Raw genomic sequence first — 25,572 nt, 5'->3', positions numbered from 1 at the left:
ATCTGACCCCTAATTATGAATGTGCAGTAATAGGAAGATCCCCCAACACTGAATGGTTGATATCAGATGAAATAAATATTTATTAGGCTCTAATTGACCATTGCAGTAAGATCCCCCCATGTATGCTTTTCTATAATGTCACCTATTTCAACAGATTCCAGACTTAAAGTGATAGTAAAATCTCGTTTTTGTTTTTTTAAATAACAAACATGTTATACTTAAAGCTGTGGAGCTGGTTTTGCACAGGGCAGCCTGGATCCTCCTCTTCTCGGGCTCTCTTCGGCTCTCCTGGCTCCTCCCTCCTGATGAGTGCCCCAGCAGAAAGCAGCTTGCTATGGGGGCACCCGAGCCAAGTCACAGCTCCGTGTGTCCATTCAGACACATAGCTACCGTTCGGCCCCGCCCACTCTCACTCCTGATTGGCTAACTGTCTTTGATTGACAGCAGCGGGAGCCAATGACGCCATGGCCGTGTCTCAGCCAATCAGGAGAGGGAGTCCGGAACGGCCAAGGGACTCGTACACATCACTGGACAGACAGGGGGCTCAGGTAAGTATTAAGGGGTGCTGAGGAAGCTGCTACACACAAAAGGTTTTTTATCTTAATGCATAGAATGCATTAGGATAACAAACCTTCTGACTTTACAACTTTAATCTTTTTAATGTTTTTTTTATTTTTCATTTTTAGTTTAACAGAGTCTATTTCAAAGCTAATAAAAGAGTGTGAAAAGATTCTTAGATTTAGTCAGGTATCTGGGACTGGCTACTTAGTCAGTCAAACATTTTTTTCAAATTCGTTAAATTTTTTACTTTTTTATGACTGAAATGCTAAACTGTCCCAGAATATTATTGTCTCAGTCAGTCCGGTTATACTCACTGTAATTCCTCTATCCGGCTTGTTGTCAGAGCTTCCATCACATCCTTGAAATGAGGACCCCCCAGATTGTTCACAGAGAGGCTCAGTGTCCTCAGGGTCTGGTTATTTCTTATTCCAAATGCCAGGTGGGAACAGGAACTGTCTGTCAAGTGAGTCTCATACAAACTATAGAAGAAGAGAAGAATGTTACCTGAAGAAAATGAATTTCTCCCCCAGGAATGAATATAACTATTCTCTACATCAGTGGCGGCTGGTGAATAAAAATGTGTGGGGGGGCGGCGGCAAATATCCAATACCCCCCTCCCCCCCGCAGGACGGCCGGCCGGCCGGCAATCTGCTATACCGCCCCCTCCCTCCTTCCTGCCTCCTTCCTCCCCCCTCCCAGGATGGATGGCTGGCTGCCCAGCCGGAACAGCCAACATCCTTACCTGCTCCTTCGCCGAGCGCTGCTGTGAGTCTCCTCGGCCGTATTTCCCCTCCCTCTTCCAGGCCAATGGGCAGTAAAATCACGTCTCTTTTAAGCCAATCAGGAAAGGGGTCTCACGACCCACTTCAGAATTGGCTGGGAGGAGATTCAGTATGATAATATTGAATATTCATTCGCTACTGTCATACAACTGGGTGGGCTTGGGGCGCAGAGCTCTGCGCCCCGAGCCCACCCTTTTCTGAAGCCTATAAGAGCCTGTGGCTCAAAAAACGTGCTTACAAAAAAAAAATCCCCCATTAGAATCCATGCGCCCGGCGCCCTGCATGTAGATTAGGGGGCCGGACGCATGGATAGGGGGGCGGCGCCCCTGTGCCCCCAATGGATCAGCCGCCCCTGCTCTACATCACATGTGTCAAACACAAGGCCCACAGGCCCTTCTCCTGCAGCGGTGGCACCTCCTCGTTTCTGTTCCCACCTTGTCTCAGCAGTTGTCAGCAGAAAGGAGGAGAGAATTCCTCCACCAGATCCTGCGCTTCTCCAAGCAGCTGCAGAGAGGCTTGCCTCTGGCCCCCTTCTATCTCAGCAGTTAGCAGAAGTGAAGAAATCTCCTCCTAAAAATCCTGCACTTTCTGTGCAGCAACAGCATCCCCTTCTCTTTGCCTCCCCTGGTCTCAGCATTTAGCAGACTCCAGCCAGCAGCTGACACCAGCCCTCCTCTGGTCCTCCTCCAGACCCTACACTTTCTGCTTCCCAGCTCTGCCCCAGCTTCTTCCCAAGGTGGGGGGTGCACTGTGATGTAAGGGAGGGTGGGGGACACTTGACATCTGATGTGGGGGGGGTGTACTGGACACCTTTCAGATCTCAAAATTGTTTTTCTAATTTGTTTAAATTCTCAAACTTTTTTTAAGACTGAAATGCTAAACTGTCCTAGAATATTATTGTCTCAGTCAGTCCTGTTATACGCACTGTAATTCCTCTATCCGGCTTGTTGTCAGAGCTTCCATCAAATCCCTGAAATGAGGACCCTCCAGATTGTTATCAGACAGGTTCAGTCTCCTCAGTGTCTGATTATTTCTTATTCCAGATGCCAGGTGGGGGCAGGAACTGTCTGTCAGGTGATTAGAGGACAATCTGTAGAAGAAGAGAAGAATGTTACCAGAAGAAAATGAATTTCTCCCCCAGGAATGAATGTAACTATTCTCTACATACATGGAATTTCTCTTTATTGAAATCATTTATATCAGATCACTTTATAAAACTCCAGGAAATAGAATTTTATTTCCTATTTTATTTTATTTATTTTTTTTTTTTTTTTAGAAAAATGTTATAATGGAGTAGAAAAAAAGTGTTTTTTTATGAACAGTGCACAGAGACCCCCAGAGACGTTGTCCTTCAGCAGTGCATATTTGGCTGTGCATTTGATATATTTTAATAGAAGCTTGCACACATTAGCACCCCTGATTCATACCAGTTTAAACAAAGACTTTCAACAGATGTATAACTGAGGGCAACATTGTCTTCCAACTACTCACTCCTCCATGTATAATGCCTTGATTTTGAGAAGCCTGAAACTTTCCCTTAGAAGATGGTCCATCTTCAGCTTCCTCCCCTCTAACCCCCAAACCTTCTCCTCCTTAGGCCTAATAATGTCCGCATCTGGCAGCAATAGCACAAATGCAGAAACCATTGCTATCTCCAAATAGGGTCCATGCTGCTTGTAAGGGGGGGGGGGAGACTTGTTCCGTCAGATCCTCCATGTTTCCCTCTCTCGTTGGGCACTAAGCAAAGGTCACATGAGGGGTTTCCCCTTGGGGTGGGTTATTTGGGCTACTCTAGGCATTGAACAGTGGCACTAACAATTTTATGGGGTAATGCTTTGCTGAAAGCATGCTTACCAAAGCCAAGTTCATGTGAAAGTCGAACATTAAGGCGGTCTCCTAACTCCGAGATGAACCACATGTGTACAGTACCCAAGATACAGAGTTCTTCCTTAAGCTTCCTCGTTCCATGTCCTACACACTTGTACTGATTTATGTGTTGCATTTGGAGGGACAGGTTGAGCTCCTGCCCATTCCACCAGTCAGCTTACTTCTGTTACCTCGCTAACAGTAACAGAATGGGGTCCCTCCGGGCACACAGCATGGACCTCATGCATGCTCATACATAATGCTTCTCTTTAAGAAAGGACCAAGTGTAGACCTCCGTAATGCTAGTCCACTTTCGGTGACCAACGAGACAGACAGCTATGAAGGAAGTCCAAACACCAACCCACCCCTGTCACCTATCAGGTACCACCCCAACGACTGTTTGCTGTTTCTCCTTGTAGTTACTGTTAAAGTGATTGTAAAGCCTTTTTTTCCTATAAAAATAATAAACATGTCATACTTACCTCCTCTGTGCAGTGGATTTGCACAGAGTGGCCCAGATCATCCTCTTCTTGGATCTTTAACCCCTTTCCCCTAACATGGGGAGCTGGATGCTAACTACATACACAGAAGGCAACCTACCTACACATCACCCTCCTCTATCACAAGTCCTCCCAGCTGTGAACATAACATACAAAAAGTACAAAAGTTAAAAGTGCATTAAAATGGGCATGTAACAGACAATTTCCAGTGCAAACAGACAGTAATACCAAAAAGTAACTCACTTTAAGCTATTTGAACAAAATGCAAATGGCAATTCACACGTTAAAGTCAGGCTTAGGCAGATGGATAGTTTGCCCAGTGGTTGGGTGTCTTCCAAGGATACAATGGCCAATATAGATGACTAGGCTTGATGACCTCCACTCTGTCCATGAAGATGTGCTGGCCAATGCTGAAATCCTTATAGAGGTGATGGAAATCTGCCTTGATGTGTTCATTTTGCTGCCTTAAACTTCGGGGACACTCAACGATGTAGAGCCTCTCCCAGATATCGCAACTGTAGACTTTGGGATGCGCTTCCTCCGGGCACACAGCATGGACCTCATGCATGCTCATACATAATGCTTCTCTTTAAGAAAGGACCAAGTGTAGACCTCCGTAATGCTAGTCCACTTTCGGTGACCAACGAGACAGACAGCTATGAAAGAAGTCCAAACACCAACCCACCCCTGTCACCTATCAGGTACCACCCCAACGACTGTTTGCTGTTTCTCCTTGTAGTTACTGTTAAAGTGATTGTAAAGCCTTTTTTTCCTATAAAAATAATAAACATGTCATACTTACCTCCTCTGTGCAGTGGATTTGCACAGAGTGGCCCAGATCATCCTCTTCTTGGATCTTTTGTGATCCTGGCCCCTCCCTCCTGTTGAGTGCCCCCACAACAAGCAGCTTGCTATGGGGTCACTCAGACACAGACATTCAGACACAGAGCCCTGACCTGACCCCGCCCCCTCTCTCTCCAGTTTGGCTAGCTGACTTTGATTGACAGCAGCGGCAGTCAATGGAGCTGCAGCTGTGTCTCAGCCAGTTAGGAGTGAGAATCTCTGATGGCTGAGACACTCGTGGACAGAGAGGGACCTCAGGTAAGTATTAGTGGGGCTGAGGGGGCCTGCTGAAGGCTTTTTATCTTAATGCATAGAATGCATTAAGATGAGAAAATTCTTCTGACTTTACAACCCCTTTAAACCTGTGCTGTAGCGATGTTACACATATCTGTTATTGTGGTTGCAGACCCAAGTTCTTTAATAGTATGCCTACACCTCACATGCCGCCCTTTGTATAACTTCAGACCAGGCTTTGAGCAGCTGTATCAACATTCACTGTAAACTTGACAACATGTATAACATGTATTACCATTCCGTTCCTGACTAAACCTAACTGCGGTTGCCCTAGGTTACCTGCACAGGTGAAGTCTCTTAGAGGAAATTCCAAACTTTGCAGTGCTCTAACAGAGAAGTCCATGTTTCTGGGTTCTTCCGCCACATCGGTATTCCAGAGTGGGCCATCCCCGGAGTCACCCCTAGGACCTGGACCTCTTCCCTTTTAAAGAACCCTGGAGGGAACCCAGCAAAATCCCTTCAACCTGCTGGGGAAAGGGGGCAAAAACGTTAACCCCTTTCCCCTAACATGGGGAGCTGGATGCTAACTACATACACAGAAGGCAACCTACCTACACATCACCCTCCTCTATCACAAGTCCTCCCAGCTGTGAACATAACATACAAAAAGTACAAAAGTTAAAAGTGCATTAAAATGGGCATGTAACAGACAATTTCCAGTGCAAACAGACAGTAATACCAAAAAGTAACTCACTTTAAGCTATTTGAACAAAATGCAAATGGCAATTCACACGTTAAAGTCAGGCTTAGGCAGATGGATAGTTTGCCCAGTGGTTGGGTGTCTTCCAAGGATACAATGGCCAATATAGATGACTAGGCTTGATGACCTCCACTCTGTCCATGAAGATGTGCTGGCCAATGCTGAAATCCTTATAGAGGTGATGGAAATCTGCCTTGATGTGTTCATTTTGCTGCCTTAAACTTCGGGGACACTCAACGATGTAGAGCCTCTCCCAGATATCGCAACTGTAGACTTTGGGATGCGCTTCCTCTAATTGGAGGAATAAAGTATCCGGCACGTAGTGGAAAACACGGCGGTGCTTCTCCTGCACATGGGCATCAAAGTAATGTTGCAGACGAGCCAACCTGGTGATCCTGTTATGGAAATCCAATAAATTCCAAGGAAAAGAGAAAACTGGATGCTCAAGGAGAAGGATCATATTCATCTTCCGTTGAGGGTAAAGGGGTGTCACCTTCATGAGTGTTAGTTGGCAATTGTTATTCAGGCAAGGAGGCCAACAACCTGGGGGTCTTTGGGATGTCTGTAACTGCCTGGTCTGAGTCTGAGAGCGAAGACACTGACCCAGAGGAGGTACCTGGACTATGAGACAGGGTTATAATATGCAGTTCTAGAGTAGGAGGCAATGGAGCCCCATCCGAGAGGGCCTCCAGGTGGAGACCCAGCTTTGGGTGAACAGGGCCACAGCTCAACCCCAAGTCCAGTGGGGGAGGCCGTCCTTCAGTGTTGGCCGTGGAATCTTTATTATAGGAGGGGAGACATAAATGGTACCTACTATGAATGGATAATGTGAGCCCAGGGCAATGCACACAATCGCCTGATGAAATTAACTTCACATCAGAAGCCCCTCATCACATCAGAGGTCCCCATCACATCATAGTCTACATAACATCAGTAGCATCCTACCATCATAGAATTTTTTTGTCAAATCAGATACCCCACCCTTCCATCAAGGCCTCGCCCATCAGACCCATCTGACCTCTAACTTACACCAGCAGCATGGGGAGAGGTGGAGTCACAGGTGCACTTCATCCTCTTATGAATGCTGGTGTCGCCCTGCATGCTTCCTGCCTTGAATCAGTCTCATGTGTTGCCATGGTATGGGTGGGACACCATGCATTCTGATCCTCAATTTTCATTGGTTGTTGTGGTGCTGATGGCTGGCACACACCATGGCAGTGCATAATGCTGATCCAGCAACCATAGTTGCTACACCCTAGGGCAGTAATGGGGAACCTTGGCACCCCAAATGTTTTGGAACTACATTTCCCATGATGCTCATGCACTCTGCAATGTAGTTGAGCATCGTGGGAAATGTAGTTCTAGAACATCTGGGGTGCTAAGGTTCGCCATCACTGCCCTAGGGGAACCCAAACAGCACCCCAGTGTGCCATGCCACCACACTAAGAAATGCTGATCTAGTGGTATCCAACAACAATTTCTTCTTTAGCATCAAAGCTGGATGTTAACGCAAGCTTAGAGGCTACACTGGAGAAAAACACACTGACCTGTACTTTTGATGAATACTATTTAATTTTTGCACAGCTTGCAGGGACAGCAACAGCTAAAAGATGTCAATTTAAATCACAGCTATACTGCAAAGTTATATCTGAATTCACTCTGCAGTTATATTAAAAACAAGCATTTCAAAAAACTCCTCTTCTCAGCCGATCTCTCAGTGATTCCAGTAAATTAATGGAAATTTTTTTGTTGGAGTCACACCTAAGAGGAATGATCAGTGGCAGCTGGTGCTCAAAATTTTTTTTGGGGGGGCGCAAACAGAAAAATGTAATAGGCATTGCTTTGCGGCAAGAAACGCTGTAAAAAATTGCGTGACTTTGAGGTTGCAAAAGTGTGAAAAGGGCCTTCAGTAATTAAGGTATAGTGTGCCCCCTTTCAATGCAGAGAGACCAGCGTGCCCCCTTTCAATGCAGAGTGACCAGCGTGCCCCCTTTCAATGCAGAGTGACCAGCGTGCCCCCTTTCAATGCACAGTGACCAGCGTGCCCCCTTTTCAATGCACAGTGACCAGCATGCCCCCTTTCAATGCACAGTGACCAGCGTGCCCCCTTTCAATGCAGTGACCAGCGTACATGCCCCCTTCAATGCACAGTGACCAGCGTGCCCCCATTCAATGCACAGTGACCAGCGTGCCCCCTTTCAATGCAGTGACCAGCGTACATGCCCCCTTCAATGCAGTGACCAGTGTACATGCCCCCTTCAATGCAGTGACCAGCGTACATGCCCCCTTTCACTACAGAGACCAGCGTACATGCCCCCTTTCAATGCAGTGACCAGCGTACATGCCCCCTTCAATGCAGTGACCAGCGTACACGCCCCCTTCAATGCAGTGACCAGCGTACATGCCCCCTTCAATGCAGTGACCAGCATACATTCCCCCAATGCAGTGACCAGCATACATTCCCCCAATGCAGTGACCAGCATGCATTCCCCCAATGCAGTGACCAGCATACATTCCCCCAATGCAGTGACCAGCATACATGCCCCCAATGCAGTGACCAGCATACATTCCCCCAATGCAGTGACCAGCATACATTCCCCCAATGCAGTGACCAGCATACATGCCCCCAATGCAGTGACCAGCATACATCCCCCCAATGCAGTGACCAGCATACATGCCCCCAATGCAGTGACCAGCATACATTCCCCCAATGCAGTGACCAGCATACATGCCCCCAATGCAGTGACCAGCATACATGCCCCCAATGCAGTGACCAGCATACATGCCCCAATGCAGTGACCAGCATGCATGCCCCCAATGCAGAGATCAGCGTGCGTGCCCCCTTCAATGCAGTGACCAGCATACCATCCCCCCAATGCAGAGATCAGCGTGCGTGCCCCCTTACTTACCTGGAGCAGCCCCGGTGGCGCGTCTCCTCCAGTACTCCCGATCCCGCCTCCTCCTCGGCCAATGGCATGGGCTTTGCCTTGCAGCCAATCAGGAAGCGCGTATCGGACGCGCTTCCTGATTGGCCAGGAGGAGGATCTGTGTGACAATAGCGAATTTTCATTCGCTATTGTCACACAATGGGCGGGCTTGGGACGCACTGCTCTGCGCCCCGGGTCCACCCTTTGCATCGCCCTATTAGAGCCTCTGGCTCTAATCAGGTGATGCCAAAAAAAGCCCCATTGAACTCCATGCGTCCGGCGCCCCTGCATGCAGATTAGGGGGCCGGACGCATGGATGGGGGGGCTGCGCCCCTGCGCCCTCAGTACACCGGCCGCCACTGGGAACGATACACACAGTGCTTAGCTCTTGTAACATGGAGGTGAAAGCAGAGACCCCACAGACACTGGGCCAATGCTATCCGTGCTATGTGTCTGATACAGGTAGATAGATCAGATTCTGCTGCCTCTGCTCATCTGTTCAATGTGTGCAGTTATCCAATCTGTTTACAGAAATACATACAAGGTTTGCATATAATACCAGTGGTATCGTAACTGTGGCCTGAGGGCTGGATGCGGCCTTTTGCTTGCTTTTATTCGGCCCTTAGGGCATTTTCTTCCCACTGTCAGCAACAGTGGGGCATTGTTCCTGCCCTGATACTGACAATAGGGCACTATTCCTCCCACTGACACCAATGATAGGACACTATTCCTCCCACTGACACCAATGATAGGACACTATTCCTCCCAATGATACCAATGATGGGGCACTATTCCTCCCAATGATACCAATGATGATGCACTTTTCCTCCCACTGACTCCAAAGATGGGGCACTATTCCTCCCACTGACACCAATGATGGGATATTATTCCTCCCACTGATACCAAGGATGGGGCACTATTTCTCCAACTGACACCAAAAATTGGGTCCTATTCCTTCCATTGATATCAGTGATGGGGCATTAATCCTCCCATTGATACAAACAATGGAGCCCTATTCCTTCCACTGACACCAACGATGGAGCACTATTCCTTCCACTGACACCATTGATGGGGTCCTATTCCTCCCATTGATAACAATTATGAGGCACTATTCCTCCCATTGACACAATAATTTGGCACTATTCCTCCCACTGACACCAATGATGGGGCACTATTCCTCCCAATGATACCAATGATGATGCACTTTTCCTCCCACTGACTCCAACATTGGGGCACTATTCCTCCCACTGACACCAATGATGGGACATTATTCCTCCCACTGATACCAAGGATGGGGCACTATTCCTCCCACTGACACCAATGATGGGGCACTATTCCTCCCACTGACACCAATGATGGGGCACTATTCCTCCCACTAATACCAATGATGGGGCATTGTTTACTCCCACTGACGCCAGGACATTTTCTTCTCCTACTGGCAACAATCTGGCCTCCCTAAAGTTTGAAGGACAGTAAACTAGACCTTTGTTTATAAAGTTTGGAGACCCCTGCTCTAAATAAATTGCAGATCATTCCAATTTAACACAGGACTGTGAATATTCTTTACCTCAAACACTTGATGTTGTGTAGAGCTGGTATAAATTTCCTCAATCTCTCACTCTGAATATTACATGAACTTAAATTTACTTCGTCTGCCTCTCTGCAGGATTGAAGGATAAAAGACAGCACAGAGCAGTCCAGAGGGCTGAGGGAGACACCGGTAAAGTCAACTTTCTTTGATCCAATACATTGTGACACCAGAGCCTTATTCCTGCTCTCATGGAGATAGTAGAATACATTAAGAAGATCTCTGTTTCCTTTTATGCATCGGTCAGGTTTTGGTTCTGGTATTTTCTTTTGGATCCAGGTGATGACATGTCTGGCAGCCTGAGTAGACAATTCTCTCACATGAGACTTTAACATGGATCTAGTAGAAGAGTCTGAGAGACCACAGAGGAAACGGAGGAATATTTCAGCACGGCCGTCTTTGTAAGATTCAGCCTCATCAAGTGTTTCCTGTAATCTGTCAGGATTATAGTTAATAAAATGAACTAAACCTGCAAAAAACTCCTGAAGAGTGAGATGTAAGAAGGTGTAATCCACATCCGGAGGCTGACCAGATTCCATCATGAAAGATGAAAAGAGATGTTTATCATTTCTCACACTGAATGACTCCAGATGACGCTCATCAAATACAATCATGTGATTCATGACTCCATGTTCTGCCATCCACCCAATAGATGTCAGCAGTTCCCGGGCAGTGTGACCACCATCTTTATTCTGGCTGTGATTGGCCAGAATGTTGGAGACAAAAGTCACAAAGAGTTGTGTCACTGTTTTGGGTAATGATGTCATCGGCTGATCAGTGATTGTTGGTTGGGATCTGAAGCACATTGATAACACTGTACAGATGATCCAGCAGTATGATGGGATATAACAGAAAGTGTACAGCGTGTCATTCTCCTGCACATAATGAAAAGCCTTCTCTGACAATTCTTCATTTCCAAAGAAATTATTAAAGAAGATCAGTCTGTCTCCATGGAGAAATCCCATGATCTCAGCTATTCTCTGAAAAACACTGGTATCAACTGATGCCAGTCTGGTTGGGCGGCTGGTTATCAGTACAGAGCAACCCTTAAGAAGTCTCTGCCTCACCAAGCTGACCACAATTTCACCAAAATGTGTTCTCTGGTTTGGATTGGAAAATTTACTTGATTTGAAATCCAATTGGTGAATGCTTTCATCTAAGCCATCAAATATAAAGAGAAGTCTCTCGGGATCTTGTAAAATATTTCCAATCTGACCCTCTAGATAAGGATAATGATGAATAATCATCTCCTCCAAGCTGACCTCTCCCAGTCTATTAAGGTCCCGGAATCGGAAAAAAAAGACAAAGGCAAATCTCTGGTAGAGTTTTCCGGTCACCCAGTCATAGACCAACTTCTGCATCAGTGTGGTCTTCCCTATTCCTGGCACTCCGCTCACCATTACTGCATGTGGTACACGTTGTGACTGGTGGTTCCATCGGAACAGCATGTTGGGGGAAATGTGTTCCAGTCTAGACTGTGTTTCCTTCAAGCATTCCTCGTGTTTTACCCCGGTCTGTATTAGCTCATTCTGGGGACGCTCCCTGAACTGATCAGTGGAGACTACAATCAGCTTCACATAACACTCATTGATGAGGAATTTTTGTGGTTCCAGGGTAGTTCCTGGGGGTCTATGTTCCACTAGAGTCTCAGTCTTCTCCATCAGATGTTGTTTGTGCTTTTCCTGAATATCTGGGAATATAATGGAAAAATGTTGTACTCAGGGTACGATAATGATTTACAATGTAATGTTTCATCTACGTTAAAATTTGTGTCATATTCTGAGCATTAATCTTTGGAAATGTACTTCAAATGCATATAATTTAAATTCATTGATAAAAGTAGTATATGGACCTACACATGTAAAGTGATTTTTAAGCCTGGACATTAGAGGGCCGCATTGGGTGCGGGCTCTCGCAGGACCCGCCACAAAATCTCGCTGGTGTGGGCGGTTTTCCCATTGCTGCGGGCAGGTGCGGGCGGTCAGGAACTTTTGCGGGAGACCCGCGGGGAACTCTATGATGCAAGGACTCACTGTACTTGTGCATGCTTTCTCCGCAGCTATGGTTCCTTCCTTCCCCAGCACAGCCAATAACCAACGCTGATACAGTGCCGCACCGAACCATTACACAGGAAAAGGAGGGGGGCAAAGAAGAAAAGTCTTCCCTGACCTCGCTCCGCCAGCTCTCGTTACTCTTCTCGGGATATGGTACATGACAGTCAGTGTACCATACCCCAAGAAGAGTAATGAGAGCTGGTGAAGCGAGGTCTGGGAAGACTTTTCTTCTTTGCCCCCCTCCTTTTTCTGTGTAATGGTTTGGTCTGGCACTGTATCAGGCATTGCATTAGGTTATTGGCTGGGGAAGGAAGGAACCATAGCTGCAGGGAGAGCATGTGTGTAATGGTTTGGTCTGGCACTGTATCAGGCAACGTTGTATAATGTGGTGATTGGCCGGGGAAGGAGAAGGAGGAACCATAGCTGCAGGGAGAGCATGATGAGCCTCTAACTCTAATGGGCCATACACACTATAAGATTTTCTGAAGACTTTTTGCTTTAGATTTACCAAAACCAGATAATATGAGATCAAACCAAAACACTTTCTATTTGTATGCAATCTGGCAGGCCCTTGCACTACATAGAAAAGGTAAATCTGAAGGAAAAAGTCTTCAGAAAATCTTATAGTGTGTATGGGCCTTAAGACCTCTTTTCAGCATCATTATACAGCATTATAAGATAAGGGCTTTGACTGCATATAAGGGCCAGCACTGAGATAAAGTTTGCGGGATTGGCCACAAACATTGCGGGTGCGGGCGGGTGTGGAACACATAGGTTGCGGGTGCGGGCGGTCCTGATCATACATTCAGCGGGTGCGGGTTTAAGAAAACAGGCCCGCGCAGGGCTCTACTGGACATTTTTTTACCTTAACTACTTCCCTACTGGCGTATAGGGAAATGACGGTGGAAGGAACCTTTCCTCCCTCCGGGCCGGACTCATATGACGTCCGCCTGTACTCGCTGTGGCGATCGGGTATTAGGCTTGTACCTCTGGACACAGCCCATCCCTGATCAGGGTAAAGAGCCAATTAAAATGGCTCTTTACCACGTGACCGGCTGTGTCCAATCACACCTGGTCACATTTTGGTGACGCTCCCAGGGGCGTGCAGCGCGGCGATTGGGGATGAAGCGTGTCACTTTGACAAAGCCCATTCCTGAACAGGTTAAAGAGCCAATGAAATTAAATGAAATTACAGCCGATCACAAATGTCAACAAACCACGGTAACTAGCTGTTACCAGGTTCTCCTCCTCACACACTGATCCAGTGTAAAGCACAGTACCCAGATTGCCCAGAAACAAAGAGTAACTGTCACCAGCCCATCTGAGTACCTGTCACCAGCCCATTAGGGTACCCGAGTACCTATCTCCATACCATCAGAGCACCCAAGTACCTGTTTCCAGCACAGAGTACCCATATACCTATCTCCAACCCATCAGAGTACAGAAGTACCTGTCTCCAGCCCAGAGTACCTGAGTACCTGTTTCCAGCCCAGAGTAACCGAGTACCTATCTCCAGCCCATCAGAGCACTTGAGTACCTATTTGCAGCTTATCAGTGTACCCAAGTACCTCTCTCAAGCCCAGAGTACCCAAGTACCTATCTGCAGCCCATCACAGTACCTAAGTACCTGTCTCCAGCCCAAAATACCCAAGTACCTATCTCCAGTCCATCAGAGTACCCGAGTACCTGTTTCAAGCCCAGAGTACCAGCGTACCTGTCTCAACCCCATAGTACTCGAGTACCTATCTGCAGCCCATCAGAGTATATAACTACCTATCTCCAGCCCATCAGAGTACCCAAGTACCTTTCTCAAGCCCAGAGTACCTGAATACCTGTCTCCAGCTCATCAGAGTACCTGAGTACCTGTCTCCAGCCCATCAGAGTAACTGAGTACCTGTCTCCAGTCCAGAGTACCCGAGTACCTATCTGCAGCCCATCAGAGTACCCGACTACCTGTCTCCAGCCCCGAGTACCCGAGTACCTATCTCCAGCCCTTCAGAGTACCTAAGTACCTGTCTCCAGCCCAGAGTACCCGTGTACCTGTCTCCAGTCCAGAGTACCCGAGTACCTATCTGCAGCCCATCAGAGTACCCGACTACCTGTCTCCAGCCCCGAGTACCCGAGTACCTATCTCCAGCCCTTCAGAGTACCTAAGTACCTGTCTCCAGCCCAGAGTACCCGCATACCTATCTCCAGCTTATCAGTGTACTCAAGTACCTGTCTCCAACCCATCAGAGTACCTAAGTACCTGTCTCCAGCCCAGAGTACCTGATTACCTGTCTCCAGATCATCAGAGTATCCAATTACCTGTCTCCAGCCCATCAAAGTACCTGAGTACCTGTCTACAGCCCAGAGTACCCATCTCCAGCCCAGAGTACCTATCTGCAGCCCTTCAGAGTACCCGACTACCTGTCTCCAACCCAGAGTACCCAACTACCTGTCTCCAGCCAATCAGAGTACCCAAATACTTATCTATAGCCCATCTTAATATCTGTCTTTAGCCGATCACAGTACCTAAGTATCTGTCTCTAGCCCATCAGAGTACCTGAGTACCTGTCTACAGCCCAGAGTCCCAGAGTATCTATCTGCAGACCATCAGAGTACCCTAGTACCTGTCTCCAGCCCAGAGTACGCAAGTACCTATCTGCAGCCCATCAGAGTACCTGTCTCCTGCCCAGAGTATTAAGTACCTATCTGCAGCCCATCAGAGTCCCCGAGTACCTCTCTACAGCCCCTGAGTACCTGTCTCTAGCCCATCAGAGTACCCGAGTACCTGTCTTCAGCCCAGAGTACCCAAGTACCTGTCTCCAGCCCAGAGTACCTATCTGCAGACCATCAGAGTACCCTAGTACCTGTCCCAAGCCCAGAGTACCCGAGTACCTATCTGCAGCCCATCAGAGTACCTAAGTACCTGTCTCCAGCCCAGAGAATCAAGTACCTATCTGCATATAAATTTACAACTTTGTGTAAAAGAAATACGTTTTCATTTTCTTTCCACATTTTCCAAAAACTTTCCAAAATGGGGTCATTTTTTAGGTAATTCCACTGTCCTGGTGCTCCAGGGCCTTCAAATATGTGATAGCTAGTCAGAAAATTAAATGTGTAATTTATGCTCCTAGAATGCCTGACGGTGCTCCTTGCATGTTGGACCTCTCTATTTGGCTAGGCTGTGAAAAAATCTCACACATGTGATATTGCCATACTCAGGAGGAGTAGCAGAATTAATTTTGGGGTGTAATTGCAAGTATTCATATGCTGTGTGTGAGAAATAACTTGTTATCATGACAATTTTGTGTAAAAAAAAAAAAAAAAGAAACAATTTTCCCAAGAATTGTGGGAAAAAATTACAGCTTCAAAAAACTCACCATGCATCTTACTAAATACCTTGGACTGTCTACTTTGCAAAAAGGGGTATTTTTGGGGGTATTTGTACTGTCCTGACATTTCAGGGCCTCAAGAAATGAGATAGGTCGTCAGTATATCAGGTGTGATCAATTTTCAATGATTGGGACCATAGCTTGTAGACTCTATAACTTTCACACAGACTAAATAATATACACTAATTTGGGTTATTTTTTACCAAAGATATGTAGCAGTATAAATGTTGACCCAAATTTATGAGCAAAAATTATTTATTTGCAAACTTTTCTTATAGAAGCGAAAAAAAAAGTGTTGTTTTTTCAAAATTTTCGTTCTTTTTTCACTTACATTGCAAGAAATTAAAAAAAAAAAAAAACCCTGTTGTGATTAAATACCACCAAAAGAAAGTTCTGTTTGTGTGAAAAAAAAGATAAAAAAATGTTCTCCGGGTACAGTGTTGCATGACTAAGTAATTGTCATTCAACATTTGAGAGCACTGAAAGCAATTGGTGTGGGCAGAAGGGGGTGAAAGTGCCCTGTAGTGAAGTGGTTAATGTATTTCCTGCATTAAGTTAAAAAATGTCCCATGTGTTTGTATTGCTTACCCAAACCCCTTTATACTTACCTGAATCCTGTTTCTATCCAGTACTGTACCCAGAGGCTGACTGGCAACATTCGGCCCAGGGGCAAGTACAGCCCCCCTCCCACTCTCCCTCTTCCTGGCCTCCTCCTGACCCCCATTCCATGCTGGAGCTCCGCTCCAGGTACTCTCCACTCACTAGTCGAATCCCGGTTCCCAACCTGGCCAGCAGTGGCTAGTTGGGGGGAGCTGGGAAAGCTGGGGGGTGGCCGGGGGGAGAAGACTCTCCAGTGGAGCATGGAACCGGCCTCTGCTCAGACACAGTTTACACCATCCATGGTTGGGAGAAAGGCCTGCGCTCTGTCCTGGTCTTCAACCCACACTCTGTAGGTCAGCGGCAGGGGCTTTTTACTTCTCTTCACCAGGAATTCTTTAGGCATGTCTGTGGCAGAAGCGGTGCAGCCTTTTTATGGGGCATCAGAGAAGCACGGGGGGAAATTGCCCCCCTGCCCCCTGGCCCAGTCCTCCCCTGGCTGTACCCCTCTGCAGCAACTCTTCTCCCACTGCTCTCTTCTCACAGAAGACTTAGCAGCAGTGGGAGCCATTGAATTTTGGGGAAACCTAACACCAGCACTTTGGACAAAATTGGTTACCTTTTTAATTAAATTACCTCTCAGCAACGGAGTCAGTGAGTGTCCGAATTCATCCAGCAGAATCTGATCCACCAGACCCTCACCTATAGAAAAATAAAGAAATAAAAGCTATATCCTGATCACATCCATCTGAGCAGACTCACATAATGATGAATTTGAAAGATGTCTAAACAGTCTGCATATAATAAATCCAGTTACTTTTGATATGTGCAGTGGATAAAAAAACTGTTGACAAATGGTGAACTTGAAATTGACATATTACGCAGGTAAACAATACCATAAAATGTGCTTTGATAAATCGGATACAAAACAATAAAAACATTAAAGCGGAGTTCCGGCCTCGGGGGTGAAATTTAGCTAAAAATAACCCCCGGGACAGTCAGGGCTAGTACATTCCACAATGGCTAGCCTCTGAACTGTCCCGGGTCGCACTTACCTTTTAGAAGAAATTCTTACCTTGAAAATTTCTTCTCCAGCGTTGCCATCTCAGATGTGGGCAGCTGAAGTCAGCATGTCCTCTTCTGCGTCCTCTTCAGTGTCCTCTTGTCCCAGAATGCCCTGCACCGGCCCTGCTCGTCACTTCCGCTGCAGGCGTGTCATCCCTCCACAGCTTCTGGGCATGCCCAGAAGCTGTTTATCAGGGAATAAGGCGCCTGCACCGGAAGTGACGAGCGGGGCGGGGCCCGTTCAGCTCCGAGGAATCAATGCAAGCAGGAAGTGACGGCGCGGCCGCAGAGGGAGGAAGTGCAAGAAAGGTGAGTATATTTTCTTCTATAACAAGGTAAGTAAACAAAAAAAAAATCGTAACTATCCGTTTGTTTTTCTGGTGACCTAAAGCAAGCGGATGGCCCAAAATCGATTTATGTTGATTTTGAGGCCGGAACTCCGCTTTAAATATAAATGACACTCACAAAAAAAAAAAGTTCACTACTTACCTGTCCTTTTGTCCTTGTAGGTTCATTCTCTTGAATGTGTATTATAGAAAATTGGTGGATGTGGCGCTGCTTGTGCTGGATCTATTACAATAAGTGTGGATATGCACCCAAAACTGTTCTGAATAAGTCAATAAAAATACAAAATATTGCGCTAGAACAAAGCAAATAGTAAACAAGCGCAAGAATGATAAATGAGAGTTTATCATCGAGGGGATGTGACGTCTGACATGACCCCTACCGAGCAAGTCAATACTCTACGAGCTGACGTAACGCGTATAGGGGCGGAGCCTGCATGTCGGACGTCACATCCCCTCAAAACGAGTGTACGGAACTGCGCTTTGCAATGCACTATTAAGTGCTGGATTTTGTAAGTGTCTCTCTGAATAAATGATCTTTTTATGAGTAAGCAGAGAGCATTCGATTTTGTTCCTTAACTCCCTAATATGTGCCCCTGACTGAGCTGGATTGAAGCGTGGATCTTCCCTGGCGTGATCATCATCTGTCTACCCCATTGAGGGGATAGTCGCTTTAGACCCTTGGTGACTCTGGGGTCTAAGAGTGAGGTCAGATGCCACTTTAATTGGTGGAGGGTTTGCTAACACGGTCACTGAGGTGGCAACCACTGGAGATTATTTTATTGGACTGCAATTTATGGACTCTTTTCTGTCACTATTGGTGCACATTATACATTTCACTGTTTGAGTATTTTTTATGGTGATTTATGCACGTTTTTGTTTCTGGCGCAACACTGTTTGATTATATTTAATACTGATTGTGAGGTGTGTATGCTGCCGGATATTTAATTATTAGGTACACATTAAGTTTTCATCACGTAATATTTTCTTCTGCGCGGTTTTTGTGATTATATACAATTTTTCCATCATTTTTGCACTCATAGTTTTTCACTGTTATTTGTATCAAAAGCCTGTGCACTCATTTGTCAGGTTTCCTCTGACTGTCCAATATGCCTCCCCAGGGGCAGACTGGCAACTTTCAGCCCAGGGGCAAGTACAAACCAGAGGCCCATGGTGCAGCGACTCGGCCCTCTTCCCACTTTGCCTCTGCCCCCCTCCCACTCTCCCAATCCTCCTACTGACCACCATTCCAAGCTGAAGCCCTGCTCCAGATACTCTCTACTTACCGGCTGAATCCGGGTTCCCGACCTGGCCAGCAGGGGGAGGTTGGGGGGAGCTGGAACAGCTCGACTGGGTCTGGCCAGGGCAGAAGAGTCTCCAGTAGGGTGTGGAACCTTGCCTCTGCTCAGACACAGTTTACACCATCCATGCTGGGGGGAGGCCTGTGCTTTGTCCTTGTCTTCAAACCGCACTCAGTAGGTCAACGGCAGGGACTTTTTACTTCTCCTTTAGGCATGTCTGTGATAGAAGTGGTGCAGCCTTTTTACGGGGCATCAGAGCAGCCCAGGGGGAAATTGCCCCCTAGCCCAGTCCTCCCCTGTGCCTCCCTATTTGACCAGTGTGAAACACTTTGCAGATAGAAGGAGTTGCACCTGAGCACAATGAGCAGACCTCACTAACAGACCCTGCTGTCCAGTAAGCAGAGAACAATATAGATTCACCTGCAGTCATTCTGGTAAGCAGACAGGACCCAGAACTATACTTTCTCTCTAGCACCTAGGAGGGTGCTACACACATACCCAGGTAGCTGTTTAGTGGAGGCAGCAGCTTCATATAATATCTGATCAATAGTCCATAACACAGATACTCCATTCTAGTCTTATTATTTCACTCTCTTGAATAGCTACATCTCCAGCCGAATCTTCAGTATTTGAGATTCCCGTGTGTTAGATGTCCATGTCCCCCGCATAATGTAACTCCTCCCTCCAGCCATACAGCCACCACTGTGTCCCAGGACTATCACAATTGTTATTGCAAACACAAATTTCTATTACCGGCCTGGATGATTTCTTCCAGAACCGCCAATAAATTAGGATGAGGATGATCTTTCTGTAGTGCATAGAGACATTTCCAGAGTCCAATCACAGCTTCTCTTCCCCGATCCTGAATATCTTGTAATAAGATGTGAGAGAAGGCAACCCTGCTCATATGTTTTTCCCTTGCCAGGTAGGTCTGAAAAACAAATATAGTTTTCTTAAAAAAAAAAAGGTTGATCAAAAGATAAAACAAGTCAATAATAACATAAAGACAATTCTTACTATGAATTAAATTTTACAATTATAAGAAATTGGCATGGTAGCATTTTAATCCCCTGTTAAGAAGGGAGAGGGTGAAAGGAGGATTCTGCAGATATAAAGTGCAGACCAGGGGCGTAACTACAGGGGTTGCAGGGGTTGCAATTGCAACTGGGCCCCATGCTCCAGGGGGCCTGTGCGGCTCCCCTGTACACCTGGATAGGAGGGGTGGCGGGGGCAGCATGTAGAGAAATCTCTGTCCTCCTTTTCCTCCTGTAGCTACAGGAGGAAAATGGAGGAGATTGGTTCCTCTGTATGCTGCCCCCGCCACTCCTCCTATCCAGTTCACTTGTGTTCTGCTGTCTCTGGGCCCCTGTGTGCTCCCCTGGTTCCCCCCCCCCCCCCCACTGCGCTCCCTTCCCTCTCCTGCCGGCTGCTGCAGGGGATGTGTCACAATAGAGAACCAGGAAGGGGTCAGTAAATATGTCATTTACCAGCTCCTTCCTTTTCTGAATGGACAGAGTCATAGTCAGTGGGTGAACTTCCAGGAACGCAAAGGTAACCCTTGCGACCGGGCCCTGGCATTTCACCACCGTGGGGAGGCCCCAAGATGGCAGGAAGGGGGCCCACTGCAGAACTTTTTAAAGGGTCCCACTGCGGGATCATAATAAAAGGTCCCGCAACAAGAGCAAAGGGCCCCAGGATCAGTGGGAAGAGCCCCAGGCTTGAAGGGAAGGGCCCCGGCCAGGGGTTCAGGGGGCCCTTTTTTTTTTGCACCGGGGCCCTGAAGGTTCTAGTTACGCCTCTGGTGCAGACACCTACCTGTAGCTGCCCGAAAAACCTTCCCGTCTTGGCTGAATCCCCAGTTTAACTGATCGGCAAAAGTGAAATATTTCCAGAAGGTGCTTTCCTCTGAGCTCCGCGTTCACCTCTTCCTTTTGTTCGATCACAATAATGGGCAGCTTTGCTGGCCAATAGAATTGGGAAGTGCTAGCCCTTTATCTGTCAGAACAGCCAGGTTTTGGGAAGCCTCGGCAAGTATGTACAGCTCTGGGTGTCTGCACTGCAGGGTTAGAGTTTTTCCTGAGAACCAATTCAAAGTTAGCCCATTTTTCATTTTGGATAGAGTAAGGGAGGGTTAGAACCCCTTTCCTGGGTTACATGAGGAGATTTCCCTTCACTTTTTGTCCTATAGCGAAAACCGGAAGTGAGAGGAAATCTGTTGTGAGGGAATCCCTGGTTGTCACCAGAACTAGTGTCCTCATTAGAAGAGTTCCCCACATTACTGTTCTGGGGACAACCCAAAATGTGGGTTTTTCTTTTAAGCACTTTGCGCCCGTCCACCGTCAAATGACGGCGGAGCGGTGCAGCTCTCGTTCTGGGACGACATCATACGATGGCACCCCAGAACGGCCGCTCTCCCGCACCCTCGGGGGCATGCAGTGCGGCGATCGCGGTCGCGCCATGTTCCTAGTACACGGCACGACCCCGATATTGGTAAAGTGCCAATTACGTGGCTCTTTACCCATGTGATCGGCTGTGTCCAATCACAGCCGGGCACTTGTAAATGAGGAAGTGCTTTTTTTCGGCGCTCCTGGCCTCACACTGTCAGAGTCTGTGGCGAGGAGAGCCGATCAGCGGCTCCTCCTCGAAGGGGAGTACAAGACAAGTAATCAGGGCACTGATGATCAGTGTCCTGATTACGATACAGTAAAATAAATGCACATCAATGACAGCAAACATGGCACATTAGTGACCCCATTCAGTGCCAATCAGTGACCCCAATCAGTGCCCATTAGTGATGCCAGTAAGTGCCTGCTGATCTGTGCTGCCCATCAGTGCCCACCATTGCTGCCCATCAGTGCCACCAGTCAGTGCCCATCAGTGCCACCTATCAGTACCCACCAGTGCGGCCTATCAGTACCCATCAGTGCCCATCAGTGCTACCTATCAGTGCCCATCAGTGCAGAATATTAGTGTCACCTCATCAGTGCCACCTAATCAGTGCCCTTCAGTGACACCTCATCAGTGCCCATAAGTGCCACCTCAACAGTGTCCATCAGTGCAGTCCATTAGTGCCTATCAGCACCGCCTCATCAGCGCACATCAGTGAAGGAGAAAAATTACTTATTTACAAAATTTACTGACAGAAACTAAGAAAAACTTTTCTTCAAACGTTTCTGTCTATTTTCTTTTTTTTTTTTTTGTAAAAATTAAAAACACTCAGCTGTGATTAAATATCACCAAAAGAAAGTTCTATTGTGGGAAAAAATTATAAAAATTTTCATTTGGGTACAGTGTTGCATGACCGCGCAATTGTCATTCAAAGTGTGACAGCGCTGAAAGTTGAAGATTGGCCTGGGCAGAAAGAGGGGTGAAAGTGCCCGGTATTGAAGTGGTTAGTTTCACTTTCAGTGATAGAGGTAAACATGACAAATAGAGAGGGTGAATCTCCCTAACAGGGACACAGACAGCAATAAGGGTACGTTTACATGTTTGGGAAGTGCTGTTGGAGTTAGTTTATAGCAGCCAGAGACATTAGCAGGTCCTCAAGCAATTTGTTTCAAGTTATTTAGTTTTGGGCATCCCATGCATTCCTATTCCCTAACCAAGTTCATCTCTTTAAATAAACAAAACAAAACCAAATACCCTGGCCTGCTTAACTGAGCCTCTGGAGGGAGAGGGAAAATTCCTTTTGCTTGGCTGTGTGGAGGAAAGATCCAAAATACAGCGGCCTTTTGGGAATAGCGGGTACATGTGGGGGCTCATCCGGGATTACCCCCCGAAGTTACACAGCCACTGCCCATAGAAACTGGGAGTCAGGAAAGTGTTTATGAGAACTGCTCCTTTGCTAAATGCACATATTTGCCAGCACAGCAAGGATCCTAAAAATGCATCCAAATGCTGTTATTGCAGAAAGATCATATCATAAGAAAGGTGCAACATTTCAGAGCCGTGCAGGACCTCTTCAGCAAGCATGTGATAAAGTGCAAGACTGACAAAGCAGAATATAAATACATCAACCACCAATCAGAGCATAAGAAAAATGATAGCACCGCCTTCCTCTGACGTCAAACAACGTCATACTCCCACCAAAATATACCAAGATATTGCTAGCATCAAAGTTAAAAAAGAATACATATATGACATATTTTTATTAGGGGAGGGGAACCAGGTAAAACCATTGGTATTGAAGTAATGTAGATCAGGCACATCAGCCAGATGTGTCCGATCATAACCCAGTGTTCTCCCTGTCGGGTAGCAAGGCACCAAAGACCACCACATCTGTTGCGCGTGCGTCATCACATCTCCAGTTGCTAGGCAGCGGGGCCGCCATCGCCATGGAAACCCGTGACGTCAGGCTGCCTCTGTCAGCAAGGCATCAAATGAATTCATACTATTGAAATTCATGGGACAAATACAGAATAGATACAACCATCTTGTTACATAGTTACATAGTTAGTCAGGTTGAAAAAAGACACAAGTCCGTCCGGTTCAACCAAAACAAAAAAAACAGTATTGAAAACCCAACCATACAATCCCGTATACACAATCCTATACCCACAGTTGATCCAGAGGAAGGCGAAAAAAAACCCCAGCAAAGCATAATCCAATTTTCTACAGCAGGGGAAAAAATTCCTTCCTGATCCCCTAAAAGGCAATCGGATATTCCCTGGATCAACTTTACCTAAAAATAATTTTTAGTATCCATTTATATTATGTACACCTAGGAAAGAATCCAGGCCTTTTTTAAAGCAATCTAGTGAGCTGGCCAGAACCACTTCTGGAGGGAGTCTATTTCACATTTTCACAGCTCTTACGGTGAAGAAGCCTTTCCTTATTTGGAGACGAAATCTGTTTTCCTCTAGACGTAAAGAGTGCCCCCTTGTCCTCTGTGTTCACCTTAAAGTGAACAACAATCTTGTGTATCAGTTTCTAATAATTACATTGTTTCAAATGTTACTAAAACCAAGACATTAAGGCCCCGTTCACACTGGGGCGATCCGACTTCCAGGGGCGACCTCCGAGGTCGCGGTGCGAGCAGCGCGCCGCGACCTCGGTGCGGCCGCCACGGACTTCATAACATTGAAGTCTATGACGGTCGCTCCGGGTCGCCCCAAAGAAGCTCCGAACCCTTTTTCTAAGTCGGAGCGACTTGTGTCGCTCCTATTAGAACGGGTCCGCAGCTTTCCTATGGAAGGCGACCTACTGCGACCTGTAAGGCGACCAGGTCGCCTCACAGGTCGCCCCAGTGTGAACGGGGACGAAGACATTTATGAGAAGATCCAGAGCCATAGGCAACTGAAGCTATATGTAAGATTTTAACCTCGGAAAACCAGACCAGCTTCGACTTTTACCGAGCAAGTCAAGATCTGCACATAACTTCAGCAGCAAATATATTCACATGTAGTTTTCACTGACATAAACATAAACATAAACTGATATAAACATATCTAACAAACATATCAGTTTATTTCAATTATTTTTGTCTTACATCTGTGCTTAAGACGTTCTGAGATTTAAGTTCCTTCAGGAGGGCCCCAGTGTCCATGTTCTCCAGGATGTAGATCAGGTCGTCTCTGTAATACTCGTATATCCTCCTCAGTGATGAATCATTATATACAGACAGCTGATGGTGGAATCCCTTGATGTCCTCTATAGAAACACAGAACATACATTCACAGGATTGTGGCTTTTAGGCTAAGGTGACCAGATTTTTAACCGGTTGCCGACAACACGCCGTGTATTTACTGTGGCAGTGTGGCTCCCCCAGGCAAACCGACGTAGGGCTACGTCGGTCGCGATCAGGGAGCGAGCACGCGCCGCCGACGGCGCGCTGCCGCCAGGCACCCGGGATCGCTCCCCGCTGAGAGAGAAGAACAGTCGGATGTTGTAAACACAGCTGACCGTTCTTCTCCCTGGAATGATCATAGAGCCCTTGTGATCCTTCTATATAGGAACACTGGTCTCTATGGTTATTTCAGAAGCCACACCCTCCCCCCCCAGTTAGAATCACTCCCCTAGGCTCACATTTAACCCTTTGATCACCCACAGTGTTAACCCCTTCCCTGCCAGTGTCATTATTACAGTAACAGTGCATATTTTTAGCACTGATTACTGTAGTAATATCACGGGTCCCCCCAAAAGTGACAAAAAAGTCAGTCAGGGGTCCGATCTGTCCGCTGCAATGTCGCAGTTCTGCAAAAAAAATGCAGATCGCCACCATTACTAGTAAAAAAACCAAAAAAAAAAACAATGAAAATGACATAAATCTTTCCCGTAGTTAGTAGACGCCATAACTTTTGCGCAAACCCATCAAAATACGCTTATTGTGATTTTTTTTTTAACCAAAAATATGTAGCAGAAAATAAATTGGCCTAAAATGTTAAAAAATTTTGATTTTTTAATTTTATTTTTTTTTTGAGACTGTTATATAGCAGAATGTGAAAAATATAGTTTTTTTCAGAATTGTAGCTCTTTTATTGTTTATAGCGCAAAAAATAAAAATCGCAAACCTGGCGGCATTGGATGGACTGAAACATAATGTCCCAGAGGTGTTCTATTGGATTTAGGTCAGGCAAGTGTGTGGGGGGGGGGGGGGGGCATTCAATGGTATCAATTCCTTCATCCTCCAGGAACTGACTGCATACTCTCACCACATGAGGCCGGGCATTGTCATGTACCAGGAGGAACCCAGGACCCACTGCACCAGTGTAGGGTCTGACAGTGGGTCCAAGGATTTTATCCTGATGTCTAGCCTGTAGAGGTCTGTGCATCCC

General features: G+C 46.6%; 2 protein-coding genes across 2 annotated transcripts in view; both read right to left on the bottom strand.

Annotated features, from left to right (window-relative positions):
* The window catches only part of LOC309543141 (uncharacterized protein), a gene marked incomplete at its 3' end in the record, with an annotated part of 1,180,881 nt that overhangs the window by 243,666 nt on the left and 911,643 nt on the right, over positions 1 to 25,572 (bottom strand). The window contains exons 22-23 of the mRNA XM_082242522.1: positions 2,269 to 2,433; positions 876 to 1,040 (exon numbers count right to left, since the gene is read on the bottom strand). Of these exons, the coding sequence (XP_082098648.1) occupies positions 876 to 1,040; positions 2,269 to 2,433 (330 nt within the window). The remainder of the gene's footprint in view (positions 1 to 875; positions 1,041 to 2,268; positions 2,434 to 25,572) is intronic.
* LOC309543152 (NACHT, LRR and PYD domains-containing protein 3-like) lies at positions 10,037 to 24,444 on the bottom strand (the record flags this gene model as incomplete). Its single annotated transcript, XM_082242537.1, has 4 exons — positions 24,288 to 24,444; positions 19,553 to 19,730; positions 16,726 to 16,791; positions 10,037 to 11,751 (listed from the first exon to the last, which is right to left on the bottom strand). Exons 1-4 carry the CDS (start codon positions 24,342 to 24,344, stop codon positions 10,037 to 10,039), a joined length of 2,016 nt encoding a protein of 671 aa, XP_082098663.1. The 5' UTR covers positions 24,345 to 24,444.

The sequence above is a fragment of the Pelophylax lessonae genome, assembly GCF_965119305.1.
Source record: "Pelophylax lessonae genome assembly, chromosome: 13".
NCBI classification, from domain to species: Eukaryota; Metazoa; Chordata; class Amphibia; order Anura; family Ranidae; genus Pelophylax; species Pelophylax lessonae.
Note: the sequence above shows the minus strand (reverse complement) of the source record. Positions and strands in the feature narration are given on the sequence as shown.